At 49.8% G+C, this 23,716-nt stretch overlaps 1 protein-coding gene across 1 annotated transcript; it reads left to right on the forward strand.

The window, feature by feature from the left end:
* The first annotated feature begins 188 nt into the window (after positions 1 to 188).
* KCTD9 (potassium channel tetramerization domain containing 9) lies at positions 189 to 20,578 on the forward strand. The gene is made up of 12 exons (XM_073557146.1): positions 189 to 344; positions 3,651 to 3,775; positions 5,818 to 5,861; positions 6,077 to 6,173; positions 6,281 to 6,339; positions 7,626 to 7,754; positions 7,833 to 7,900; positions 15,770 to 15,865; positions 16,372 to 16,521; positions 16,680 to 16,785; positions 19,076 to 19,209; positions 19,703 to 20,578. The coding sequence occupies exons 1-12, from the start codon at positions 297 to 299 to the stop codon at positions 19,817 to 19,819; spliced, it is 1,173 nt and encodes a 390-aa protein (XP_073413247.1). The 5' UTR covers positions 189 to 296; the 3' UTR covers positions 19,820 to 20,578.
* The last annotated feature ends 3,138 nt before the right edge of the window (positions 20,579 to 23,716 follow it).

Here is a 23,716-nt window from a genome sequence, read left to right on the forward strand (position 1 = left end):
TTGGTGCCCACAACAAACATGGCGACCAAGTGATTCCCGAGCCACCAAGAGAGGAAGTTAGTAAAAAAAAGAGGGACCGGTATGTGGCTCTCCATGCACCACAATGAAAAGTTACTGGCGACGCCTGCCATTGGTTGTTCGGTAACCCCGCCCAGATCAGCTGTGATTGGTTTCTGGCTGCTCTCAGGAGGACGGTGATTGGCTGGCTCGGCTTGCTGTCACGGTGTTCTCCTTCAGTGTTCCGGGTTAGCTGGGGAGCTGGCCGGAGTGGAGTCGGGAGGGAGGAGACCCCGAGCATGAAGAGGGTCACCCTGTTCTTGAGGGGGAATGGCCGGCACGGGAAGGTGAGCGGCCTCTGCCGTGATGCGCATGCGCTGGGGGTTTAAGAGTAAGAGGGATGAGAACCAGGGGCTCTTAAACGGCATGTCCACTCTCCTGCCCCTAGATAAAGGGCATGTCCACTCTCCTGCCCGTAGATAAAGGGCATGTCCACTCTCCTGCCCGTAGATAAAGGGCATGTCCACTCTCCTGCCCGTAGATAAAGGGCATGTCCACTCTCCTGCCCGTAGATAGAGGGCATGGCCACTCTGCTGCCCATACTGATAAAGGGCATGTCCACTCTCCTGCCCGTAGATAAAGGGCATGTCCACTCTCCTGCCGTAGATAAAGGGCATGTCCACTCTCCTGCCGTAGATAAAGGGCATGTCCACTCTTCTGCCCATACTGATAAAGGGCATGTCCACTCTTCTGCCCATACTGATAAAGGGCATGTCCACTCTTCTGCCCATACTGATAAAGGGCATGTCCACTCTTCTGCCCATACTGATAAAGGGCATGTCCACTCTTCTGCCCATACTGATAAAGGGCATGTCCACTCTTCTGCCCATACTGATAAAGGGCATGTCCACTCTGCTGCCCGTAGATAAAGGGCATGGCCGCTCTGCTGCCTATACTGAGAAAGGGCATGTCCACTCTGCTGCCCATAGATAAAGGGCATGTCCACTCTTCTGCCCATACTGATAAAGGGCATGTCCACTCTGCTGCCCGTAGATAAAGGGCATGTCCACTCTCCTGCCCATACTGATAAAGGGCATGTCCACTCTCCTGCCCATACTGATAAAGGGCATGTCCACTCTGCTGCCCGTAGATAAAGGGCATGTCCACTCTTCTGCCCATACTGATAAAGGGCATGTCCACTCTGCTGCCCGTAGATAAAGGGCATGTCCACTCTCCTGCCCATAGATAAAGGGCATGTCCACTCTTCTGCCCATACTGATAAAGGGCATGTCCACTCTGCTGCCCGTAGATAAAGGGCATGTCCGCTCTGCTGCCCATACTGATAAAGGGCATGTCCGCTCTGCTGCCCATACTGATAAAGGGCATGTCCACTCTGCTGCCCATAGATAAAGGGCATGTCCACTCTTCTGCCCATACTGATAAAGGGCATGTCCACTCTTCTGCCCATACTGATAAAGGGCATGTCCGCTCTTCTGCCCATACTGATAAAGGGCATGTACACTCTCCTGCCCGTAGATAAAGGGCATGTCCACTCTCCTGCCGTAGATAAAGGGCATGTCCACTCTTCTGCCCATACTGATAAAGGGCATGTCCACTCTCCTGCCCATAGATAAAGGGCATGTCCACTCTTCTGCCCATACTGATAAAGGGCATGTCCACTCTTCTGCCCATACTGATAAAGGGCATGTCCACTCTTCTGCCCATACTGATAAAGGGCATGTCCACTCTTCTGCCCATACTGATAAAGGGCATGTCCACTCTTCTGCCCATACTGATAAAGGGCATGTCCACTCTTCTGCCCATACTGATAAAGGGCATGTCCACTCTGCTGCCCGTAGATAAAGGGCATGGCCGCTCTGCTGCCTATACTGAGAAAGGGCATGTCCACTCTGCTGCCCATAGATAAAGGGCATGTCCACTCTTCTGCCCATACTGATAAAGGGCATGTCCACTCTGCTGCCCGTAGATAAAGGGCATGTCCACTCTCCTGCCCATACTGATAAAGGGCATGTCCACTCTCCTGCCCATACTGATAAAGGGCATGTCCACTCTGCTGCCCGTAGATAAAGGGCATGTCCACTCTTCTGCCCATACTGATAAAGGGCATGTCCACTCTGCTGCCCGTAGATAAAGGGCATGTCCACTCTCCTGCCCATAGATAAAGGGCATGTCCACTCTTCTGCCCATACTGATAAAGGGCATGTCCACTCTGCTGCCCGTAGATAAAGGGCATGTCCGCTCTGCTGCCCATACTGATAAAGGGCATGTCCGCTCTGCTGCCCATACTGATAAAGGGCATGTCCACTCTGCTGCCCATAGATAAAGGGCATGTCCACTCTTCTGCCCATACTGATAAAGGGCATGTCCACTCTTCTGCCCATACTGATAAAGGGCATGTCCGCTCTTCTGCCCATACTGATAAAGGGCATGTACACTCTCCTGCCCGTAGATAAAGGGCATGTCCACTCTCCTGCCGTAGATAAAGGGCATGTCCACTCTTCTGCCCATACTGATAAAGGGCATGTCCACTCTCCTGCCCATAGATAAAGGGCATGTCCACTCTTCTGCCCATACTGATAAAGGGCATGTCCACTCTGCTGCCCGTAGATAAAGGGCATGTCCACTCTGCTGCCCGTAGATAAAGGGCATGTCCGCTCTGCTGCCCATACTGATAAAGGGCATGTCCACTCTGCTGCCCGTAGATAAAGGGCATGTCCGCTCTGCTGCCCATACTGATAAAGGGCATGTCCACTCTGCTGCCCGTAGATAAAGGGCATGTCCACTCTTCTGCCCATACTGATAAAGGGCATGTCCACTCTTCTGCCCATACTGATAAAGGGCATGTCCACTCTTCTGCCCATACTGATAAAGGGCATGTCCACTCTTCTGCCCATACTGATAAAGGGCATGTCCACTCTGCTGCCCATAGATAAAGGGCATGTCCACTCTCCTGCCCGTAGATAAAGGGCATGTCCACTCTCCTGCCCGTAGATAAAGGGCATGTCCACTCTCCTGCCCATACTGATAAAGGGCATGTCCACTCTCCTGCCCGCAGATAAAGGGCATGTCCACTCTCCTGCCCGCAGATAAAGGGCATGTCCACTCTCCTGCCTGCAGATAAAGGGCATGTCCACTCTTCTGCCTGTAGATAAAGGGCATGTCCGCTCTTCTGCCCATACTGATAAAGGGCATGTCCACTCTTCTGCCCATACTGATAAAGGGCATGTCCACTCTGCTGCCCATAGATAAAGGGCATGTCCACTCTGCTGCCCATAGATAGAGGGCATGTCCACTCTGCTGCCCATAGATAGAGGGCATGTCCACCCTCCTGCACTTATGTCCACCCTCTGGCTGCTCCTCACACCATAGCAGCACCTTTCTGACTCTTCTGTCTTCCCATCTTGTCTCTGCTTCTTCTTATTTAGCTTTTTTTTTTTTATTTTGTATGTTATTTTCAATGAATCCGGAACCTTGTGTCTTTGAAGGAGAAAAAAAAGAAAAGGGAAAAATTCCTGTTTTAGGGAAATCCGCACTCAGCTTGTGTCCTGTGTTGCCCCCGTTGTCCCCCCCCCACACACACACACACACACGGCAGTGGTTCCGTTATTCCTCCCGGTTTCTCCCTGTTGCAGGTGGTCGCCTTGCACGGATCTACAATCTGCGATGTCCTCTCTCTCGCCAGCTCCAAGTTAGGAATCCGCGCCACGGGGGTCTACAACGATAGAGGAGGAGTGATCGACGACATCGCTCTCATCAGGTAATGCAGGGGTCCGACGTCCCGATCACATAACTTCAGGGGCGTCTGGTGTTTTGAGCGATGCGGCCGAGCTGCAGTACCGGGCACGGCCACACTTGGGTAGATGTCGCTGTGACCGAGTAAATATTGAAGGGGGCTGCAGGGCTTTCTTCTGCTCAGGACTGAGGGTCTCCGAGAATTGTACCCCATAAATCATACACTGAGAATCTTGGAAATCTCCTTTAACCACTTAGTGACCAGCCAGAAGTATTTTTACAGCCCTGTGGTAGGAAGGACGATGTCGGTGGGATTGGCCTGATGGTCTGATGTGCACAGGGGTTTCCGCACTCTTTTCCCCAATGAGAGTTAAGGATGTCCAATTTTGGGCTGTCTATTTTTTTGTTTTCTGTGAGTTAAGCTGTCTCTGTATGAGTCTCTAAGAGAGCGCAGAGAGAGAGTTCCTCTGAATGGGGGAGTCAGGTGAGACCGCTGCCAACCAAAAGATTGATCGTCATATGGGTGGTTGAAGCCCCACACTGACGTTGCCCTGGAGCGGGTGCCCGTCTATCTCGCTGGCGTCGTCCTGGAGCGCATGCCCTCCTGCCTCGCTGGCCTTGTCCCGGAGCGCGTGCCCGCCTGCCTCGCTGGCCTCATCCCGGAGCGCGTGCCCGCCTGCCTCGCTGGCCTCGTCCCGGAGCGCGTGCCCTCCTGCCTCGCTGGCCTTGTCCCGGAGCGCGTGCCCGCCTGCCTCGCTGGCCTCATCCCGGAGCGCGTGCCCGCCTGCCTCGCTGGCCTCATCCCGGAGCGCGTGCCCTCCTGCCTCGCTGGCCTTGTCCCGGAGCGCGTGCCCGCCTGCCTCGCTGGCCTCATCCCGGAGCGCGTGCCCGCCTGCCTCGCTGGCCTTGTCCCGGAGCGCGTGCCCGCCTGCCTCGCTGGCCTTGTCCCGGAGCGCGTGCCCGCCTGTCTCGCTGGCCTTGTCCCTGAGCGCGTGCCCGCCTGCCTCGCTGGCCTTGTCCCGGAGCGCGTGCCCGCCTGTCTCGCTGGCCTTGTCCCGGAGCGCGTGCCCGCCTGTTTCACTCGTATGATCGCACCGCGCTCTAAGGTGATTCCTCCTTTCTATTGGGACATCAGGTGTTCGGTGCTGATGTTTTATCCTAATTTATAATAAAGAAGTTGAACAATCGCCTAAAATATATTAAATGTAAAAAAAATTATATATACACACACACAGAAAAAATAGGTTATGAAACATAGACTGCTGACAAGCAGAGGAGGGGCAGGGTGTTTTCTTCCTGTTGAGGGTGTGCACGGTGCCCTCCTGGTGCTTAGGTCACCATCCAGTGTCCGGACACAGTAGACTGTGCCGCCTCTCCTCTGTAAGATCGGCCCCGCAAAGTGTCCTTACTGAGGAAATAAAAGGGTTAAGGAGGTGCAGCGGAGCGGGGCCCGCCAGGACAGTCAAGTTTTCTGTTTTAACAAACAAAGGGGTTTTTCCATCGGAGACCTGTGTGACGTCTGTGCCGGATGTTTCCCCTTTTAGTATGTGATCTCCAGTGGAGACACGACCATTTTTTTCCCCTTTTTCCATGAACTATGACTTTTTCTCTTACTCTTCCATCGATATACCAGGCGAGGCTCGTTTTCTGCAGAACAATTTCTCGTTTTGAAGCCTCAGACTGAGCTTCATAGGATACTAGCATGGCAGATATGGGGGTCATCAGTAAGTCCATGGCTGTCGTGCCCCTCCACCCCCATCGGCTCTTCATGGTCCCAGAGATCAGGCCGCCGGCGCTCAGCGACTCATGGCACATGTTAGCGATACACCGCCTTTTGGCTTTCATGGATGCCCATCTGGATGGAGGTGACCAATCCTCCTGACTGGCTGAGGCACAGGGGACCAGCGCTCTTGTGCTAGATCGGGGGCTCCAGATGTGTCACTACCCCCCCCAAACTATAAGATGTGTCTGACATATCCGCCGTGAACGTGTCTCTCCTGGGCCGTATTTACCATCGTCTTCCTTTTGCTCCTGGAGTCATTGTCTCTTTTCTTTGCTCTTTTCTAGAGATGACGACGTCTTGTTTGTGAGTGACGGGGAATCTTGCGTAGGTGAGTGTGGACCATTGACCTCCCCCAAGGGAAGGGAGGAGAGCTAATGTCACCCATGACCGATCCATAGCAATAGGACGTCGTCATCAAAGTGGTTGGGATTCAATATGGCAGCCTGATCTGGTGAAGTGAGGGTCATCGGGGGTCTTGGAGGTTGGACCCCCCCCCTCTACCTATTAGATATAAGTCTCAATTCTTGATCCTTCTCTTCCCAGATGACCAGAACGAGCCGATGATCACGGAGCCACTGACCGGGGGTCAGACGGACTGGCTGACGCTGAACGTCGGGGGAAGATATTTCACCACTACACGGTGCGGGTCTAGCATGGTAGAGGGGCCGGTGATAGTCGGACGTCCACTGGGGCAGCTCCTTACAGGACGTCTCTGCCTTACTCCACTTTCTTTTCCTTCCTCTCCAGGTCCACGCTTGTGAGTAAGGAGCCGGACAGCATGCTGTCCCATATGTTCAGTGACAGAGGTAGGTGGGGATGTAGAAAGGGCTGGGGGGGATCCTTTAACCCCGTCCTGAAATGTGATACGGTGGGTGTACGGAGCTGGCTGAGGAGCTGAGCGCTCTCCATACCCTGCAGGAGGTGGCTGTGCCAATCGCCACATTGCACCCGCGCAGCGCGATCGCAGGGAGCCAATAGGTTGATCCTGTGGTTGGACTCCGTGGATAAGTGATTTTACTATACCCAGCAGTATATAGTCCAAGCGATCAATTGATTATTCAGTGCTTAAAAGGACGAAAAAATAAAGGCAAAAAATGAATTTAAGACAAAAATTGTTTTAAAAAATATGAAAATTCAAAAATAAACATATTTGGTTTTGTCTTGTCCATTATGGTCCAACCTATCAATATATAGCAAGGAATGCCAGAATTGCCGTTTTCCCGGTCCCCGCACTTCTCCAAAAAAGGGCAATAAAAACGATCAAAACATCATATGTTCCCCAAAATGGTATTGATCAAAAGTACGAACCCTCTCACGGCTCCATTGACGGAATAATGGAGCAAAAAAAAGTTACGGTTTCAGAAAATGACGACACAATCACCTTTTTGCTCAATGTCTGCTCGTAGTCAGAAGCGGCAGAAGTCACACTGCCCAGTGCTGGTATTCATAGCCTGTCCTCAGGAAAGAGCGGCTGCCAGTATCATAAAACTACTTTAGAAGGTTATTCCCCTCTTCACAGATGATAGAGCTTGTAGAAACGAGCACTTTTTCAATTTACACCGTATTAAAACTTCCAAACGTTCTTGAGATATTCGCGCTTTTGTTTTGTGTGCAGCTGGTTGCCTTGGAGACCGACCACCGCTGCAGTCTAGCTCCTTATAAGCGCTGAAATAAAGGTGGCCAGGGTTATGAGGTTAACGGCATGCTCCAGAGAGTCCTGGTGGGCTTCAAAGCAGCGCTTACAAGCTCAACAGAAAAGAGCTTGTAAACACTAAACGTGTTCTGCTGTCTAGCAGCGGTGGTCGGTCTCCAAAGCAACAAGCTGTAAAGAAAAGAAAAATGCTAATATCTCAAGAATGGATGAAAATTTTAATAAGCGGTAAATTGCAAAATTGCTTGTATTTACAAGCTCTATCCGACAATGCCCACTTTATGAAGATGGGAGAAACCCCTTTAAGGGATTGTCCTATCAATACTTATATTTATGGACATGTTATAGGGGGCGCTGCTGTTCAGTACTCCCTGTGTGTGAGCCACAGTGGATGACAAAAGTCTCAGTACATCGTCTATGTATTGTCCTCACTGTCTGCAGATGCCTGGGGGAACAAGAGGGACCACAGAGGAGCCTTCCTCATAGACCGCAGCCCCGAGTACTTTGAGCCGATCCTCAACTACCTGCGTCACGGACAACTTATCGTCAACGATGGAGTTAATCTGCTGGGTGAGTGCTTGAGGGCCCCGGGGCCGGGTAATATTGTGAGGGATGGGATGAGAGAGTAACACCTCTGTCACGTTGCAGGCGTCTTGGAAGAAGCCAAGTTCTTTGGCATCGATTCCCTGATCGAGCACCTGGAGCTGGCGATAAAGGTGAGCGCGCGGGGGCATCGGATGTGTTCTCAGCACTTGTATTTAAAGAGAGTGTGCAGGACATAGAAAAAAGTTCTGCGTCTGTTATTACAGCCCTGGCATTATGGTAAAGCTGCAATACCAGACGCAACCTGTCTGCGAGAGTGGCGCTGTTTAGAAAAAAAACAACCCTCTTTCCTTTAGTTATTTTGTTTATAGATTTTTAATGAACTTGTGTAAATGTAGGAATAACATTTAGCAGCTTCTCCTTTTTTTTTTTTTTTTTTTTCCCAAACTGTAAGTTTTAATTTCTTTTTTTGATAAAAGAGCTGTGTGAGGGCTCGTCTCTTGCATGGCGATTTGGCAGGTTTTTTCTTAATTTTTTTTTTTTTTTTACCTCCTTTTTATGGTTTTATGGCTTTTATTGCTTGCTGTCAATTACAGTATAATGTAGAGTCTGCTATTGCTGAGCTTCCTTGGTGTAGAGAGATGGCGGTGACGGTGGCCTTCACTAAGCTGTTGGCTGCCACAACAACCCATTTACACCCCGCTGTCTTGATGCCAGAAGGGGCCAATAATTGTCAGCACGTTCTCAACACGCTATTAAGTTTTCTCGCTCCAATAACCCAGTGAAATAGGGATTGAAAAAGAACATGACCACAAGATCTGACAATACACAGGATTTGTTTGTAGTCTGTAACCATGGAGACACATAGGTCTGCATAGGAGCTGCATACATATTAACTCCCGGAGATATTTCTCCTACGCCTCATTGGGGGACACAGAGACAGTGGGTGTTATGCTGCTGCCACTAGGAGGACACTGAGCAAACCAGAAAAAAGTTACTCCTCCCTAGCAGTATACACCCTCTCGCTGGATGACATATCTCCAGTTCTTGCTTAGTGTCTGTAGGAGGCACTTGGGTCTGGTTTCAGACCCCACCAGTTTTATTTTATTTTTGAATTTTTCTGTAAATTTTTATTTTTTAATTAGCGGAGTGAAGGGGGGCGACGGTTCCTTTCTACGGCCCGCTCTCCCCCGAACCAACAACAGGCAAGTACGTGGAGTAACCCTTCCTGTACACTTTCCTGGGGCTGATTCCTCTAGCATTGGTGATGATGCTTGCGTCCGGAGTCGAATATGAGGGCAGGCGCACGTAACGGAGAAGACTGGACAGCGCTTACGTAGGCCCTGAATCATCCCCATAGCTCTCCATCCCCCTATCATAGGGAGGATCGATTGAGCATGGCCCCTTTAAGAACTCCTCCAGCTCTGCTACATCAGCCCTGGAGGATGAGAGCCTGCATGGATGGCCGGAGCACTGGAGTAGAGGTATGGGGTCGGGTCCTGTCCCCCGGGAGTAGCGCTGATGTAGCGTCAGCGGTGGTGCACCAGCCCCCCCCCCCCTCCCTCGGCGCTACCGCGGGTAGCCCGAAAAATTTAGTCCCCGGCTTTCCGGCTAAGCCGCAATTTAAATAGCCCCGGCCCGCCTACATCAGGCTCAAAAATCTCCCCCCGGCTTTTCCGGCCTACTAGGCCTCAATTTGAATAGCGCCGCCCCTTCGCCTTGTCGCCTCTCATCCTGACGAGACGCACAATCCTAGTCTCGGGGGGCCATATCCTTTTACCTCAGCCTGCTCTGGATACGAGCTGTGAGGCGAGCATTCTGCTGGATACCGGGTGACACCGCAGGGCCACCGCCATTCCTCCCAGGGGACACAGCATAGGACTGGGTAAGCTGCATCTGCCCTCAGATTAAAGCTTAACCCCTTCCCGACACGTTACCTGCAGCTGCAGCAGACTCTGCCGTTAACCTTTTCAGGAGCACTATGTCTCAATCTAAGGAAGCGAAACAGGCGGCTAAAAAGCACACTGCGTTTTTTACCGTGTGTACCTCTTGCAAGTCTGCCTTACCTAGTGCACAGACTAAACCGTTATGCACTGACTGCGACCTGGTCTGCGCCCCGACCTGCGCTCAATTGCCCCTTGTCGCCGTTGTTGATGGGTCTCCTGCGTTTAGTACCCCTGAGTGGGCTGCGTCCCTGTCACAGTCAGTGGAGTCTCTGACCCAGGCTATATTCTCCCCCCAGGAGGGCTCTTTAAGCCAGAAGGCGTCCTTACCCCCCGATGAAGTCTCTGGCACCGAACGGGAACCATCCACCAGCAGGGGCCGTACTCGTTCAAAGGATGGTCGGGGCTCTAGAAGGCGGACCCATGACGCTTCCCCTAGGCCCGTTCGTGCCTCTGCATCTGCGACTCCTGTCTCTTGCTCTCCCTCTCCTGGAGTTCTCAGCGAGCACGACTTTGAATTTGATTCTGACACGTCTGCCCCTCAGAATCCCCCAACTGATGAGTCGCTTGATTCTCTTATAGAATTAGTTAACAGGATTCTGAAGTTGGATGAGGATAATGTTCCCTCTCCAGCACATCCTATTTCACTTAAGAAAACCAAGCGTGTGCGCAGGTTATTTACCAGCCATCCGGACTTTAAGGAAATTGTCCAGCAACATAGGGATCGTCCGCATAAGTGGTTCATAGGGCAAAAGTCTACTCAGGCTAAATACCCTTTTGACCCTGACCAAATGAAAGCCTGCCTGTATCGCGTCTGGCTTCAAAAACGCTTGTGTCCGAGGGTTCCTCGATCAGAAACCTCTCCGATCGTCAGATGACTACCTTGCCCGTTCAGTTTTTGAAGCTTCAAGAGCAGCGCTTTTTCCATCTTTCACTGCAATTTGGGTCACGAAAGCAATGGCCGCTTGGGCAGAGGTCTTGATTACCTCCTTCCAGGACACCAATCTTCCTCCTGAAGCAACCACGGTCGCCAGGCAGATAATTCACGCAGCGGACTTTGTAGTGGACGCCTCTTTTGACGCCGCCAGTTGCGCTACTCAAACTGCCGCTAACGCGATCTCCAATAAAAGAGCCCTATGGCTCCGCGACTGGCGGGCGGATGCCGCATCTAAAAGATCCTTGACTTTTCTCTTCCGTTTCAAACGGGTCGTGTTTTGGAGAGAAACTAGGTCAGCTCATTTCTGATGCTACCGGGGGGAAAAGTAAATTCCTCCCTCAACAAAAAGCTGCTCGGCCGTTTCGCAACCAACAGCCGACGCGCTTTCGTTCCTTTCGCAACAACTTCGGTTGGTCATCCTCTACCTTCTCTTCCGGATCAGGTCCGTCTCCGCGCAGAGACAGAGGCTCCCAGGTCTCGTACAGACCTAACCGCCCTTGGAAACCCAGACCTAGGGCTTCTGGTTGCAAGGGAGCCAGGTCTCATAGATCTACCCAATGACTTGTTGCGGTATCCGGCGGACGCCGACAAAGTAGGCGGCCGCCTACTTTCCTTCAGCCACACCTGGCTCGCGGTCAGGGAGCTGGTGTCCTCCGGATACAAGATAGAGTTCTCCGCTCCCCCTCCAACTCGCTTTTTCCTTTCCTCTCCGCCCAAGGGAAATACAAGAGCCTTCCTTCGGGCTGTTCAGACCCTCTTAAGGGATGGAGTCATCATTCCGGTCCCTCATCAAGAGAGGTTCAGAGGATGATTTTATTCAAACCTTTTTGTGGTTCCAAAGAAAGATGGCACGATGCAACCCATTCTGGATCTCAAACTGTTAAATCAGTTTGTCACGGTTCGGCGATTCCGAATGGAATCTCTCCGGTCAGTGGTCACTTCCATGGAAAAAGGAGAGTTCCTAGCATCCATCGACATCAAGGACGCTTACCTTCACATTCCGATTTGCCCGTCTCACCAGCAGTTCCTGTGTTTTGCAATTCACGAGGAACACTTACAGTTCGTGGCCTTGCCCTTCGGACTCGCTACTGCCCCCAGGGTCTTAAGGTCATGGCCATTCTCCACTCTCGGGGAGTAGTAGTGTTACCGTATCTGGACGACCTGCTCATCAAGGGTCCGTCCCTTTCAGCCTGCGAAGAATCTGTGGAGATAACAGTAAATACGCTTTCACGCCTGGGGTGGAAGATAAACTTTGCAAAGTCTTCCCCAAAATCGGCTCAGCAAATTTCCTTTTTAGGAATGATCTTGGACACTTCCTGCAGGTTGGTCATTCTCCCTCCGGAAAAGACGCAAGCCTTACAACAGGCAGTGCGGACTCTTTCCCGTCCAGCTTCTCACTCCATTCGTTTCAGCATGAGAGTTCTTGGGAAAATGGTGGCTGCCATGGAAGCAGTTTCGTTTGCACAGTTCCACCTCCGTCCCTTACAACACGTGTTGCTGTCAGCTTGGGACAAGAACCCGTTCTCCCTGGACCGTCGGATTCTTCTGTCCCTGCGGGTCAGGCAAGCCCTCAAGTGGTGGACTCTGAGGTCCTCCCTGAATCAAGGGAGGTCTTTTCTCCCAGTAAGATGGTTGGTAGTAACCACCGATGCAAGTCGTCTTGACTGGGGTGCGGTCTTTCATCACCACACGGCACAGGGTCGTTGGTCAACCCGAGAATCACGTCTCCCCATCAACATTTTGGGGATACGAGCGATCAGATTTGCTCTACGAAGTTTCCACCATCTCCTCGCAGGTCACCCCATCAAGATCCAATCAGACAACGCCACGGCTATAGCGTATATCAACCGCCAGGGAGGTACCTGGAGCAGGATGGCCATGCACGAAGTTTGTCACATCTTCCATTGGGCCGAGACCAACCATTCATCCATCTCAGCAATTCATATCCCCGGCGTAGAAAATAGGGCGGCAGATTTTCAGTCGCCAAGGCATTCCCTCAGGAGAGTGGTCTCTTCATCCGGAAGTCTTTCACCAGATCTGTCTTCGTTGGGGGACTCCGGATGTGGACCTCATGGCCTCCAGGCTAAACAACAAGGTGTCTTGGTTCATTGCCCAATCGCGCGATCCATGCGCTATCGGAGCGGACGCCCTAGTTCTGCTATGGCACCAGTTCCGGCTTCCGTACATCTTTCCCCCTCTTCCCTTGCTTCCGAGGGTCATCAAGAAGATCAGAGCGGAGGTGGTACCAGTGATCCTAGTCGCGCCAGATTGGCCGCGCCGAGCATGGTATGCGGCACTAATACAGCTAGTCGCCGACGTCCCCTGGCGACTTCCAGATTGCTCGAATCTGCTTTCTCAGGGCCCGATTTACCACCAGAACTCCGGGGCCCTGTCTTTGACGGCATGGCCGTTGAATCCTGGATTTTAGCACAGGCTGGATTTTCTCTCGACGTCATTTCCACCATGATTAGTGCTAGCAAGCCCGTATCCAGACATATCTATCACCGCACCTGGAAAATCTTCTTTTCATGGTGCAAGGATCGTGGTCGTTCCCCTCTGGTGTTCTCCATTCTGGGCATATTGGAGTTTCTTCAATCCGGATTAAAATCAGGCCTCGCGCTTAGCTCGCTCAAGGGCCAAATTTCGGCCTTGTCAGTGCTTTTCCAACAAAGAATTGCCACCAAACCTCAGGTCAGGACGTTTATTCAAGGAGTCTCCCATGTAGCGCCTCCTTATAGGAATCTGTTAGAACCATGGGACCTTAACCTGGTTCTCGGGGCCTTACAAGAGGATCCTTTTGAACCGCTGCAGGACGTGTCATTGACCAGCCTCTCTTGGAAAGTGGTCTTTCTAGTAGCAATTACGTCAATCAGGCTAGTTTCGGAATTGGCAGCTCTGTCCTGCCGTTCCTGAATTTTCATCAGGACAAAGTAGTTCTCAGGACGTCCCCGTCCTTCCTGCCCAAGGTCGTTTCCTCTTTCCATCTCAACGAGGAAATTGATTTGCCTCCCTTTTGTCCAGCACCAGTCCATCGCATTGAGAAGGCCCTCCACACCCTGGATGTTGTTAGGGTGCTGCGACGGTACATCTCGCGGACGGCTCGCTTGCGCAAGTCAGGTGCCCTGTTCATACTTCCTGAGGGGCATAGGAAGGGCCTAGCCGCGTCCAAAGCAACGCTAGCCAGGTGGATTCGCTCAGCGATTCAGGAATCCTACCGTGTCAGGAATGCGCCTGTCCCAGCGGGGATTAAGGCGCACTCTACCTGGTCAGTGGGCGCTTCTTGGGCCATTCGGCACCAGGCCTCGGCAGAACAGGTCTGCAAGGCTGCGACTTGGTCCAGTCTGCTTACCTTTTCAAAACATTACCAAATTCATTCTCAGGCCTCTGCAGATGCAGCTCTCGGCAGACGCATCCTGCAATCGGCAGTACCTCAGTCTTAACTCAGGTACATGGGGTATTAGCAGATGTATGCTCCCCACCCAGGGACTGCTTTAGGATGTCCCACTGTCTGTGTCCCTCAATGAGGCGTAGGAGAAATAGAGATTTTTGTGTACTCACCGTAAAGTCCTTTTCTCCGAGCCATTCATTGGGGGACACAGCACCCGCCCTGTTTAGCCTACTGGCTCATTTGTAGCATTCTTAGGTTTTGACATAGTTATGGTTATTGTTGACTGTTTAAGCTCCTACTGCTTTTTTCATTGAACTGGAGATATCTCATCCAGCTACGGGGTGTATACAGCAGGGGAGGAGTTAGCATTTTTTCTGGTTTGCTTAGTGTCCTTCTAGTGGCAGCAGCATAACACCATCTCTGTGTCCCCCAATGAATGGCTCGGAGAAAAGGATTTTACGGTGAGTACACAAAAATCCCTATTTTTGTTTTTGCTTTTCCGTTTTTCCCTCCCCTTCTTTCCTGAGCCATAACTTTTTTTATTTTTCTGTCAATATGGCCGTGTGAGGATTGTTTTTTGCGGGACGAGTTGTACTTTTGAACGACACCAATGGTTTTACCATGTCCTGTACTAGAAAACAGGAGAAAATTTCCAAGTGCGGTGAAATTGCAAATAGAAGTGCAATCCACACTTGTTTTATGTTTTTACTAGATTCACTAAATGCTAAAACTGACCTGCCATTATGATTCTCCAGGTCATTACGAGTTCATTGACACCAAACATGTCCAGGTTCTTTTTCATCTAAGCGGTGAAAAAAAAATTCCAAACTTTATTTAAAAAAAAAAAAAAAAAAAGAAATTGCGCCATTTTCCGAGACCCATAGAGTCTCTATTTTTCATGATCTCAGGTTAGATGAGGGCTTATTTTTTGCGTACCGAGCTGATGTTTTTAATGATACCATTTTGGTGCAGATATCATCTTTTGATCGCCCGTTATTGCATTTTAATGCAGTGTCGTGGCGAATAAAAAAACGTTATTCTGGCGTTTTGACTTTTTTTCTCACTATGCCGTTTAGAGGTCGGGTAAATCCTTTTTTATTGATTGGGCGATTCTGAACGTGGCGACACCAAATATGTGTGTGTTTTGATTTTTTTTGTTTTATTTTGAATGGAGCGAAAGGCAGATGATTTGAACTTTTATATTTTTTATATTTTTTTTTAAATATTTTTAAACTTTTTTTTTTTTTTTAATCTTTTGGCATGTGTCAATAGTCGCCATGGGAAACTAGAAGCTGCCACAACCCTATTGGCTCTTCTATATACAGGTGATGATCGGATCGCCTCTATGTAGCCGAATTACTCATTTGCTATGAGCGCCGACCACTGGGTGGCGCTCACAGCAAGCCGGCACTGACAACCATGCAGGAGACCTCTGGTTGTCATGCTAACCTACCAGTGACCCGCGATCATCTGACTGGGGTCATCAGTGGGCAGATTTTCGGCGCCATTGCCGGAATCGCTTGTTAAATGCCGCTGTCGGTGTTTGACAGCGACATTTAATGGGTTACTAGCCATGGGTGGATCACGATTCAACCCGCGGCTGTTCCGGGCTCATGTCAGCTGTTCAAAGCAACTGACATATGCCGGGTAATATGTGGGCTCACCATCGGAGCCCACAACAAAGGGAGGGAGTCCAACATCGGCGTACTATTATGCCCGATGTCGGAAAGGGGTTAATACTTCTAATCGCCCCTTTTTTCCCCATGTAATGTAGAATTCACAGCCGGCCGAGGATCATTCCCCCATTTCCAGGAAAGAATTTATACGCTTTCTTCTTGCTACACCGACCAAATCCGAGCTTCGCTGTCAGGTGGGAAGTAAATTATTATTTTTTTTTTAACAATAATAGAAAATGCTATGCAGTAAAAATTCTCTTGTTCTCTGTGATCTGCCATTTCTGGACAAGGAAAGGGAGGACAATTGCTGGGAACCCCCACCGATTGTGAGAACAGGGGTCCTACCGCTCCATTCACTGCTTATAGACGTGCCGTCACACATGATCATTACTGATCCCATAGAAGTGAATGAAGCGGAGGTCACATATTGGGGGCTTTGTGACCCCCATTCTCAGGATCAGTGATTTTTAAGATAACCAAGTCATCCCTTGTGTAAAGTGGTTTTCTGTGGCAGTAAATAACGTCACTTCAGTGGTCTCACAGTGCCCCTGATTGATTGCTATGGCCCCCGGAGGCCAACTGAAGACCCCTTTGATTCTTAGAGGTTCTACTGCAGAACAATTTTATATAATAATTATGGAACCTATGAAGTGAGAGCAGCGCGTGACGTTCCTATGAATTTGGTTTGATAATGTTGCAGGGTCTGAATTTTAGCGGAGCCGACCTCTCCCGTCTGGACCTGCGATATATCAACTTCAAGATGGCCAATCTCAGCGGCTGCAACCTGACCCAAGCCAACCTGTGTGGAGCCTGCCTGGAGCGGGCCGACCTGTCCGGATCCATGCTGGATGTAAGCTGGGAGGGTGGGATGAGGGGAGCGACGTCGCCTAATATAAAGCCATGGGGTTAGAGTCTCCTGACCATGGAGGACCCCTGTGACTTAGAATAGACCGGCCGCCGTGTCCTGGACTCATCTACTGGGGTTATTTGTGGTGTTTTCTTACCTAGGGAGCCAATCTCCAGGGGGTGAAGATGCTCTGCTCCAACGCAGAAGGCGCCTCGCTAAAAAGCTGCAACTTTGAAGACCCTTCGGGCCTGAAAGCAAACTTGGAAGGTTAGAAACCAAGAAATGTCTCAGTGAGGGCTGGACAAGGGATATATAGGCCTCTGCTTAGGGCACCATTAGTAGGAGAAGTGTGCAAGTGCCTATCACCAGGTCAAAAGTGGCCAGGTTTATTGCTTTTATTTTATTCCCGCCGCTCCCCTGAGTGTATAGCTGCTGTTTCGCATGAGTAGATGCTTCTTCCTGCTCTCGGCCCAGAAGAAGCATACGTGATGAGCGAATAGTGCTGCAGTTCTATTTTATGCCAGCAGTGAGTGCCACTTTTCAAGATTTTCTATTTGCATTTTTATTTTTTATATCTGCCATACAGTTCCAGAGATATGGGATTTTAAATTTGGTGCTAATTTTTATGGTCGTTGGATGACCGTGCAGAGCAGCCTCAAGGCACACCTTAGGTAATCCGGAGAGCACTGCCTCTTTGTAAAAATCACTGATTGGGTGATTCAGGGAAATGCTGTAGACATAGTATTTCTTGACTTCAGCAAATGACTTGACAAAGTATCTCACACAATCCTTATTGAAAAAATGACTAAGTATGGAATGGACAAGGCAACTGCTAGGTGGATTCATAACTGGCTTTGTGATTGGACCCAATGAGTGGTCGTAAATGGCTGCACATCCAGTTGGAAGAATGTCTCACGTGTCTCAAGTGGGGTACCACAGGGCTCTGTCCTGGGCCCTGTATTGTTCAACATCTTTATCAATGATTTAGATGAAGGAATTGAGGGTAAACTGATTACATTTGCTGATGACACAAAGCTAGGAGGGATAGCTATTACTAGAGAAGAGAGAGAGAGGATTCAAAAAGATATAAATATACTGGAGCAGTGGGCAGCAACTAACAGAATGGTTTTTAACAGGGAAAAATGCAAAGTACTACATCTGGGCAATGAAAAAAGCATATACAGAATGGGAGGAATAGGACTAAGCAACAGCACATGTGAAAAAGACTTGGGTATACTAATAGATCACAGACTGAATATGAGTCAACAGTGTGATGCAGCAGCAAAAAAGACAAATGCAATTCTGGGATGTATTAACAAGCATACAGTCTAGATCACGTGAAGTCATTATTTCCCTCTACTCCTCTTTGGTCAGACCTCATCTGGAATACTGTGTCCAGTTTTGGGCGCCACATTTTAAAAAAGACATCAACACACCTGGAGCAAGTTCAGAAAAGAGCGACCAGAATGGTGACCGGTCTGCAAACCCTGTCTTATGAGGAAAGGTTGCATGATTTGGGAATGTTTAGCTTGCAAAAGAGAAGACTGAGAGGAGACTTAATAACTGTCTACAAATATTTTTTTACAAAAATGGGCGTTAAATAAAAAGGCCCATTTCTCTGGAGCCATTATGGGGGATTTAATTAAAAATGAAATATTATAAACTGAGCAAAAACTGTCCACTTTTGACCTGGTGACAGGTTTTTCTACACCGATATATTGTCATCTTGGAAAAGTCGCTGTAGTGTAGAGTAAATCCTCACCTTTGTTGTGTAAAAGCGATTAAAAAAAAAAAAAGAAATCCCTTGCTGAATTTTTATGCTAATGAGCCACAAGTGCAGTGAGCGGGCGCTGCACTACCAGCTCTACTGTCTCTCTCCCTATTCCCCATTCGCTGTCTGCCTCTCCTCTGTCTGTCAGGTCTCTCCATGTTCGTCTCCTGCCAGTCGGAGACAGGAGAGAGCTGGCAGCAATTAAAGAGGGGAGGGCTGCGAGTGCAGGGTGGAAGGGCGCGAGAGCTGCGAGTGCAGCGTGGGAGGGCTGCGAGCGCAGGGTGGGAGGGCTGCGAGCGCAGGGTGGAAGGGCGCGAGAGCTGCGAGTGCAGCGTGGGAGGGCGGGAGAGAGAACAACTATTTTGCTAAACTTTATGCGCTGTGGGATGGGATGCAGATGCTTACAATAAGATTGAATTTCAGACGACCGCAGGCTCCAGCAGACAGTGCAGCTCGGCTGTATTCACTGGTCATCACTGCGTCCTAATACAGCAGAACTGAGAAGCAGAGATCATTGAAGAAAGGCTGGAGGAGACTGGCCAGCAGCTGTTACCATTTGGGTGGGGACCCATCTTCCCACTGGTATAACCATCTGATTGCCAGAGGTCCTGAGTCCTGGGGTGATGAGACCACCTCTTTTACTCAATAAATCCTTTCTACCGCTTTAGCACAGGGACTAATAAAAGTAGAATAGTGGATCTCCAATTCCTAAGAGGAGTCTGTCTATCTCAAGACTGGAGAAATTCACGTGAACACTAATCTGATTCTCATTGTTCCTACTTCCAGGTGCTAATCTGAAAGGTGTGGACATGGAGGGCAGCCAGATGACCGGGATTAACCTGCGGGTGGCAACCTTAAAGAACGCCAAGTTGAAGAATTGCAATCTTCGTGGTGCCACCTTAGCAGGAACAGACCTGGAGGTAAATGGACAAAGCTCACGTGACGGGGTCAGTCCTGGAGATGCTAAATTATGGTAAAGCTGTCCGAATACTGCAGAATTGGCAGACCATCTGTATGGGGTGCTCCCCACTTTCTCATTGACTGCAAAAGGAGAATAATATTGGGTATATTGAGTGAACCCTGTAACGACCTGTGACATATGGTTTCATGCAGTCCAGGTGCGGGTGTGTGGAGCGGGCTCAGGAGCTGAGCCTGTTCTTTGCATGGCAGGTGTCGGTTGTGTGTTGAGTTGCATTTACTTGGTCCAATTCTAGTGGGGTATCTGTTTGGAGCTCCTGTCACACCAGGAGATGCCCTGAGAGCAGGGGGCCGAGCTGAGCGTGCACATGTGCGCAGGAGTATCTTTTGATGGAACCTATGTTCTTCTGACCGCTATATATAACGTGAATGGACACTTTACCTTGGAGTAAAGTCTGATGGGTGACACTTTACTAATTTACTTTTGTCCTCTAGAACTGTGACCTGTCCGGCTGCGACCTCCAAGAAGCCAATCTCCGAGGGTCCAATGTAAAAGGTGCAATATTTGAAGAGATGCTGACCCCACTACACATGTCACAGAGCGTACGATAGAGCGTTCACCTCCGATCGCCGGTATACTGGATCCTCCCAGCTTCTCGCACATAGCGCTGGGGCAGACATATTTAATCTCTGTACTGTAATCATCTATTCTCACTGATTTTCTCGGGGGGCACACATGTGGTGGTGCATGGCAGCTTTAGCCTGTTACACCCAAACCTGCACCTGACTCGCTGCTTTAGTGAACCCTGGCCTGAGGTGCCAGGCTGGCAGGAAAGTGTTTGGTGGCAACGAGCTCGGCACTAATCTGATACCGCAATGTTGGGCCGCCAATGGCTTAAATACGCTACTTATCAGCTGCTGGAAAGTTTGGAAACTTTCTATTGGTTGTTAAGGGGTCACCTATTATTTTTTTGGAGTTTGCAAAGTAAGTAAATAAACTGTTTGCAAACTTGTACTCTATGCACATACAATCCATGTTGTGTAGCACAATAGTTATCGTATGGATAGGAAACGAACGGTCGAGGTTTTAGGCTGACGAAGACCAAATATAGGAAGGAAGTACAGAAAGAGAGGGGTGGAAGGGACTTCTAGGAACTATGTAGCACATCTGGGATGGGGGGAGTGTAGAGAAGTCCTATCATAGCTGTATCGCCCCATGTTCTGCGGCCTAGCCGCCATGGGGTTACTCGGTGCCTTATGTGATCTGTCACAGCTGCTTCTGAAGCTCTTTCTCAGTTATGCAAAATGACAGTATAAAATGCTGAACTGTTACCACCACCCTATATATTCAATAAATATTTTTTGAAGGATTACCGTGTGATCAATTTCTTCTTGCTTCTATTATATATTTAGATTTTTTTTTTCTTCAGGAACAGCGCTGTGTGTGGTTGTTTGGTATTACGGTTCAGCCCAATTCCCCAGACCACAGGTTGTGCTCCCCTGCAGTGCCAGCATCTCCACCCCCGGGAAGTGCCAGGGCCCTGAGTAAGCGGGGGGGGAAGCAGTCGACAACTATGGTGCCCGTGAGTTGGGGGAGCCCTGTGCCAGCGTCTGCAATTGGGCCCCCCACTTTCTCATGGCCCCGGCACTTGCAATACGTACTTCTCCCTGTTTATACGCAGCTCCGGTGTCTTGCGTGTCTCCTGACTGATGTCTCAGTGCAGAGGGAACGATTGTTACTAGTGTGCATCCTCTGCTCTGAGCAGTCACACTGCAGTGAGCCAGAAGATGATGACACTGAGGAGTCCGGACCTGTGACCAGCGAGGAGAGGTGAGTAATTCATATGAAATATTATGTGGTGCCGATTCTGTATGGAGCATTATATGGGGCCCATTCTGTATGGAGCATTATATGGGGCTCATTATACTGTATGGACAACTATATAGAGGAAATTAACTTTTGGAAAGGGTACACTGCTGAGGATAGTTTCTACTGGTGGGGTACATTTATCAATATCCCATTTACCTCTAATACTACAGGTACTGAAACCTGTCGACCCTCGGTCACCTGAGTCCCCTCTGCTGTATGGCATTGTAGAATTTACAATAGATATCACTCATGTAATGTAAGAAGTAAGTGAAGTTGTTGGCATCGTACTATACCTATATTTTTCAGCCACCCATGACGGCACCACGGAGAGAGGGAATCCGCCCTTAAAGGACAGGAAACCTTCAAGATAAAAAGGGTGGCTCCTCTCTCCGCATCAGTTGGTTTCCTGTCCTTGATGCGAAACCCTCAGTTTAATCGGTGTGGGGTCTTCCGGAGGACCCGGATCTTCTGTCCCAAGGGCCTTTTCTCCATCCTCAGATGTCTGGGCTGCATTTACTGGCCTGGAACTTGAGAGGTTCTCGGCGAAATTAGTTTCTACCCTTCTTAGTAGCAGGAAGCCGCTGTAAGAAGATGAGCTGAGACAGAGTCTGCGCTGTCCGGTGCCCTTTAAGGCCGGAACTATCGGTACTGTCACCACTATTGGCAGGGGAGGTTTCTTCTAGGAAAGAGAGACCTTTCTGTTGGACAGCAGGGGGCGCCGGGGTATATAAGGAGACCTAAGCGCAGGAACGGGTCAGACTTGGCGGGAAGGCGACAAGAGATTGACTCCCTCTCCGCTGCTCACGCTGACAACTCCATGTCACCCAATCCTCCGCATGCTGACCGTCAGACTTCCTTTGACGCTATTAATTTACCGTCTGTACCCGTACTTTTGGAGACCCCTGTTGTGACTGATAGAGGATAAATTGCCTAGAGACTACTCTGCAAGACCGCCAGTTGTCTTGGACTGCCAACGAGCTCATGTTCCCTGTCTGGCGCCATTGCTGAAGAATCCGCCTAAAGAACTATTTCCACGTTCCGGTGCAGTCAAGTCAAGCAGGACAGAATCCATCAGCACGGTCGGGAGACAGTTCTTCTCGTATCTTCGTAGAAGAGTCAGCGACTTTGTTCACGATTTACGAAGCCGTCGGGAGAGTTTCCATCCTTTCCCCTGCAAGAACTGCAAGCGATAAGTTACCGTATTTCTATATATCTTATTCCTGAACATTGTGTTTGTATGTGATTTCCGCTGCTTCCTTACTGGTTTTGCCTCCCTGCGTGTAGCATTGTTTAATTGCTGTTCACTAAACCCTTGTTAACCCCTTCTCTGTCTCCGGCTATTCACTGCATCCAACAGACCTCTCCTTTTTACATTGGTAACCACTAGGATCTATGGGAGGTCCTAGAGAAAGTTCTTATCCCTTTTGGGGATGATGCTGGGGGGAGAAGTCCATTTAACGTCTGTCCTGGAGTTCCTCCAGAGGGGGCTAGAGCTCGACCTTTCAGTTAGCACCCTTAAGGTACTGTCACACTTAGCGATGTACCAGCGATCCCGACCAGCGATATGACGCGGTCAGGATCGCTGGTACATCGCTAAGTGGTCGCTAGTGAGCTGCCACACAGGCAGATCTCACTAGCGACATCGCTGGGGACGGGGGTCGCTACTTACCTGTCACACCAGGCGATCCTGCGTCCTCCCGCCCGGCTCCACGCGTCGCTCGTCTTCACAGCAGGAAGCGCCACAGGAAGCTGACGACGAGAAACAGTCCTGAACGTTCTCGCGCGATCAGCGATAACCAGCGGTGGAGCCGGTGGTAGGTAAGTATCACACACAGAGATATCGCTAGCAATATCGCTATAACGTCACTAGTTATAGCGATATTGCTAGCGATATCTCTTAGTGTGACTGGCCCTTTAAGGTGCAGGTCTCAGCCCAGGGGGCACTGTACAGTAGTGACCTAGCAGGTAATAGATGAATCACCAGGTTCATCATAGTCTGTGGTAGAGCCATTTCAGTTCCTACCTGTAGAACCCTTCCAAGGGATCTAAATTTATTGTTGACTGCGTTGACAGACAGCCCCTTTGATCCTTTACATTCCACTTGTAAAGGATATTCTCACTAAAAACAACTCTGCTGGTGGCCCTTACATCAGCCCATAGGATGAGTGATAGCCAGGCTTTATCGGCAGATGTTCCTTAAGGCCCCGTTACACGCTTCAATGTCCCAGCAATCCCACCAACGTTCCGACGCGGATGGGATCGCTGGGACATAGCTGATCGCTGGTGAGCTGTCGCATAGGCAGACTCACCAGCGATCACGCTCGTATCCAGGGTAAATAAGAGCCATCTTTTTGTTCCAACCCTAGCAATCCTAAAGGAGGAGAAATTACACACCCTAGATATTAGGAGATGCGTGCTGCTGTATTTAGAGGGGGAAGAACCATGGAGGAAACAGAGGGCCCTTTTTGAATCCTTCCTGGGATCTAGGAAAGGTCTTAAGGTACATAAGCAAACCTTAGCGAGATGGGTCAGAGAGGCTATCAAACTAGCTTATGTCAGTGCAGGCAGGGCCATTCCTGAAGGTCTGAAGGCGAATTCTACAAGAACAGTGGTGGCAAACTGTGCGGAGAGAGTAGATG

The sequence above is a fragment of the Dendrobates tinctorius genome, unplaced genomic scaffold (assembly GCF_039654945.1).
Source record: "Dendrobates tinctorius isolate UK_male_01 unplaced genomic scaffold, ASM3965494v1 ptg000245l, whole genome shotgun sequence".
Classification (NCBI taxonomy): domain Eukaryota; kingdom Metazoa; phylum Chordata; class Amphibia; order Anura; family Dendrobatidae; genus Dendrobates; species Dendrobates tinctorius.

Bases quoted from the DNA above. Each gene is read 5' to 3' on its own strand.
- KCTD9 (XM_073557146.1), top strand. From the start codon at position 297: ATGAAGAGGGTCACCCTGTTCTTGAGGGGGAATGGCCGGCACGGGAAG. The intron at 345-3,650 runs GTGAGCGGCCTC...TCCCTGTTGCAG, and splicing joins GGAATGGCCGGCACGGGAAG to GTGGTCGCCTTGCACGGATC. The intron at 16,522-16,679 runs GTAAGCTGGGAG...TTTCTTACCTAG, and splicing joins TGTCCGGATCCATGCTGGAT to GGAGCCAATCTCCAGGGGGT.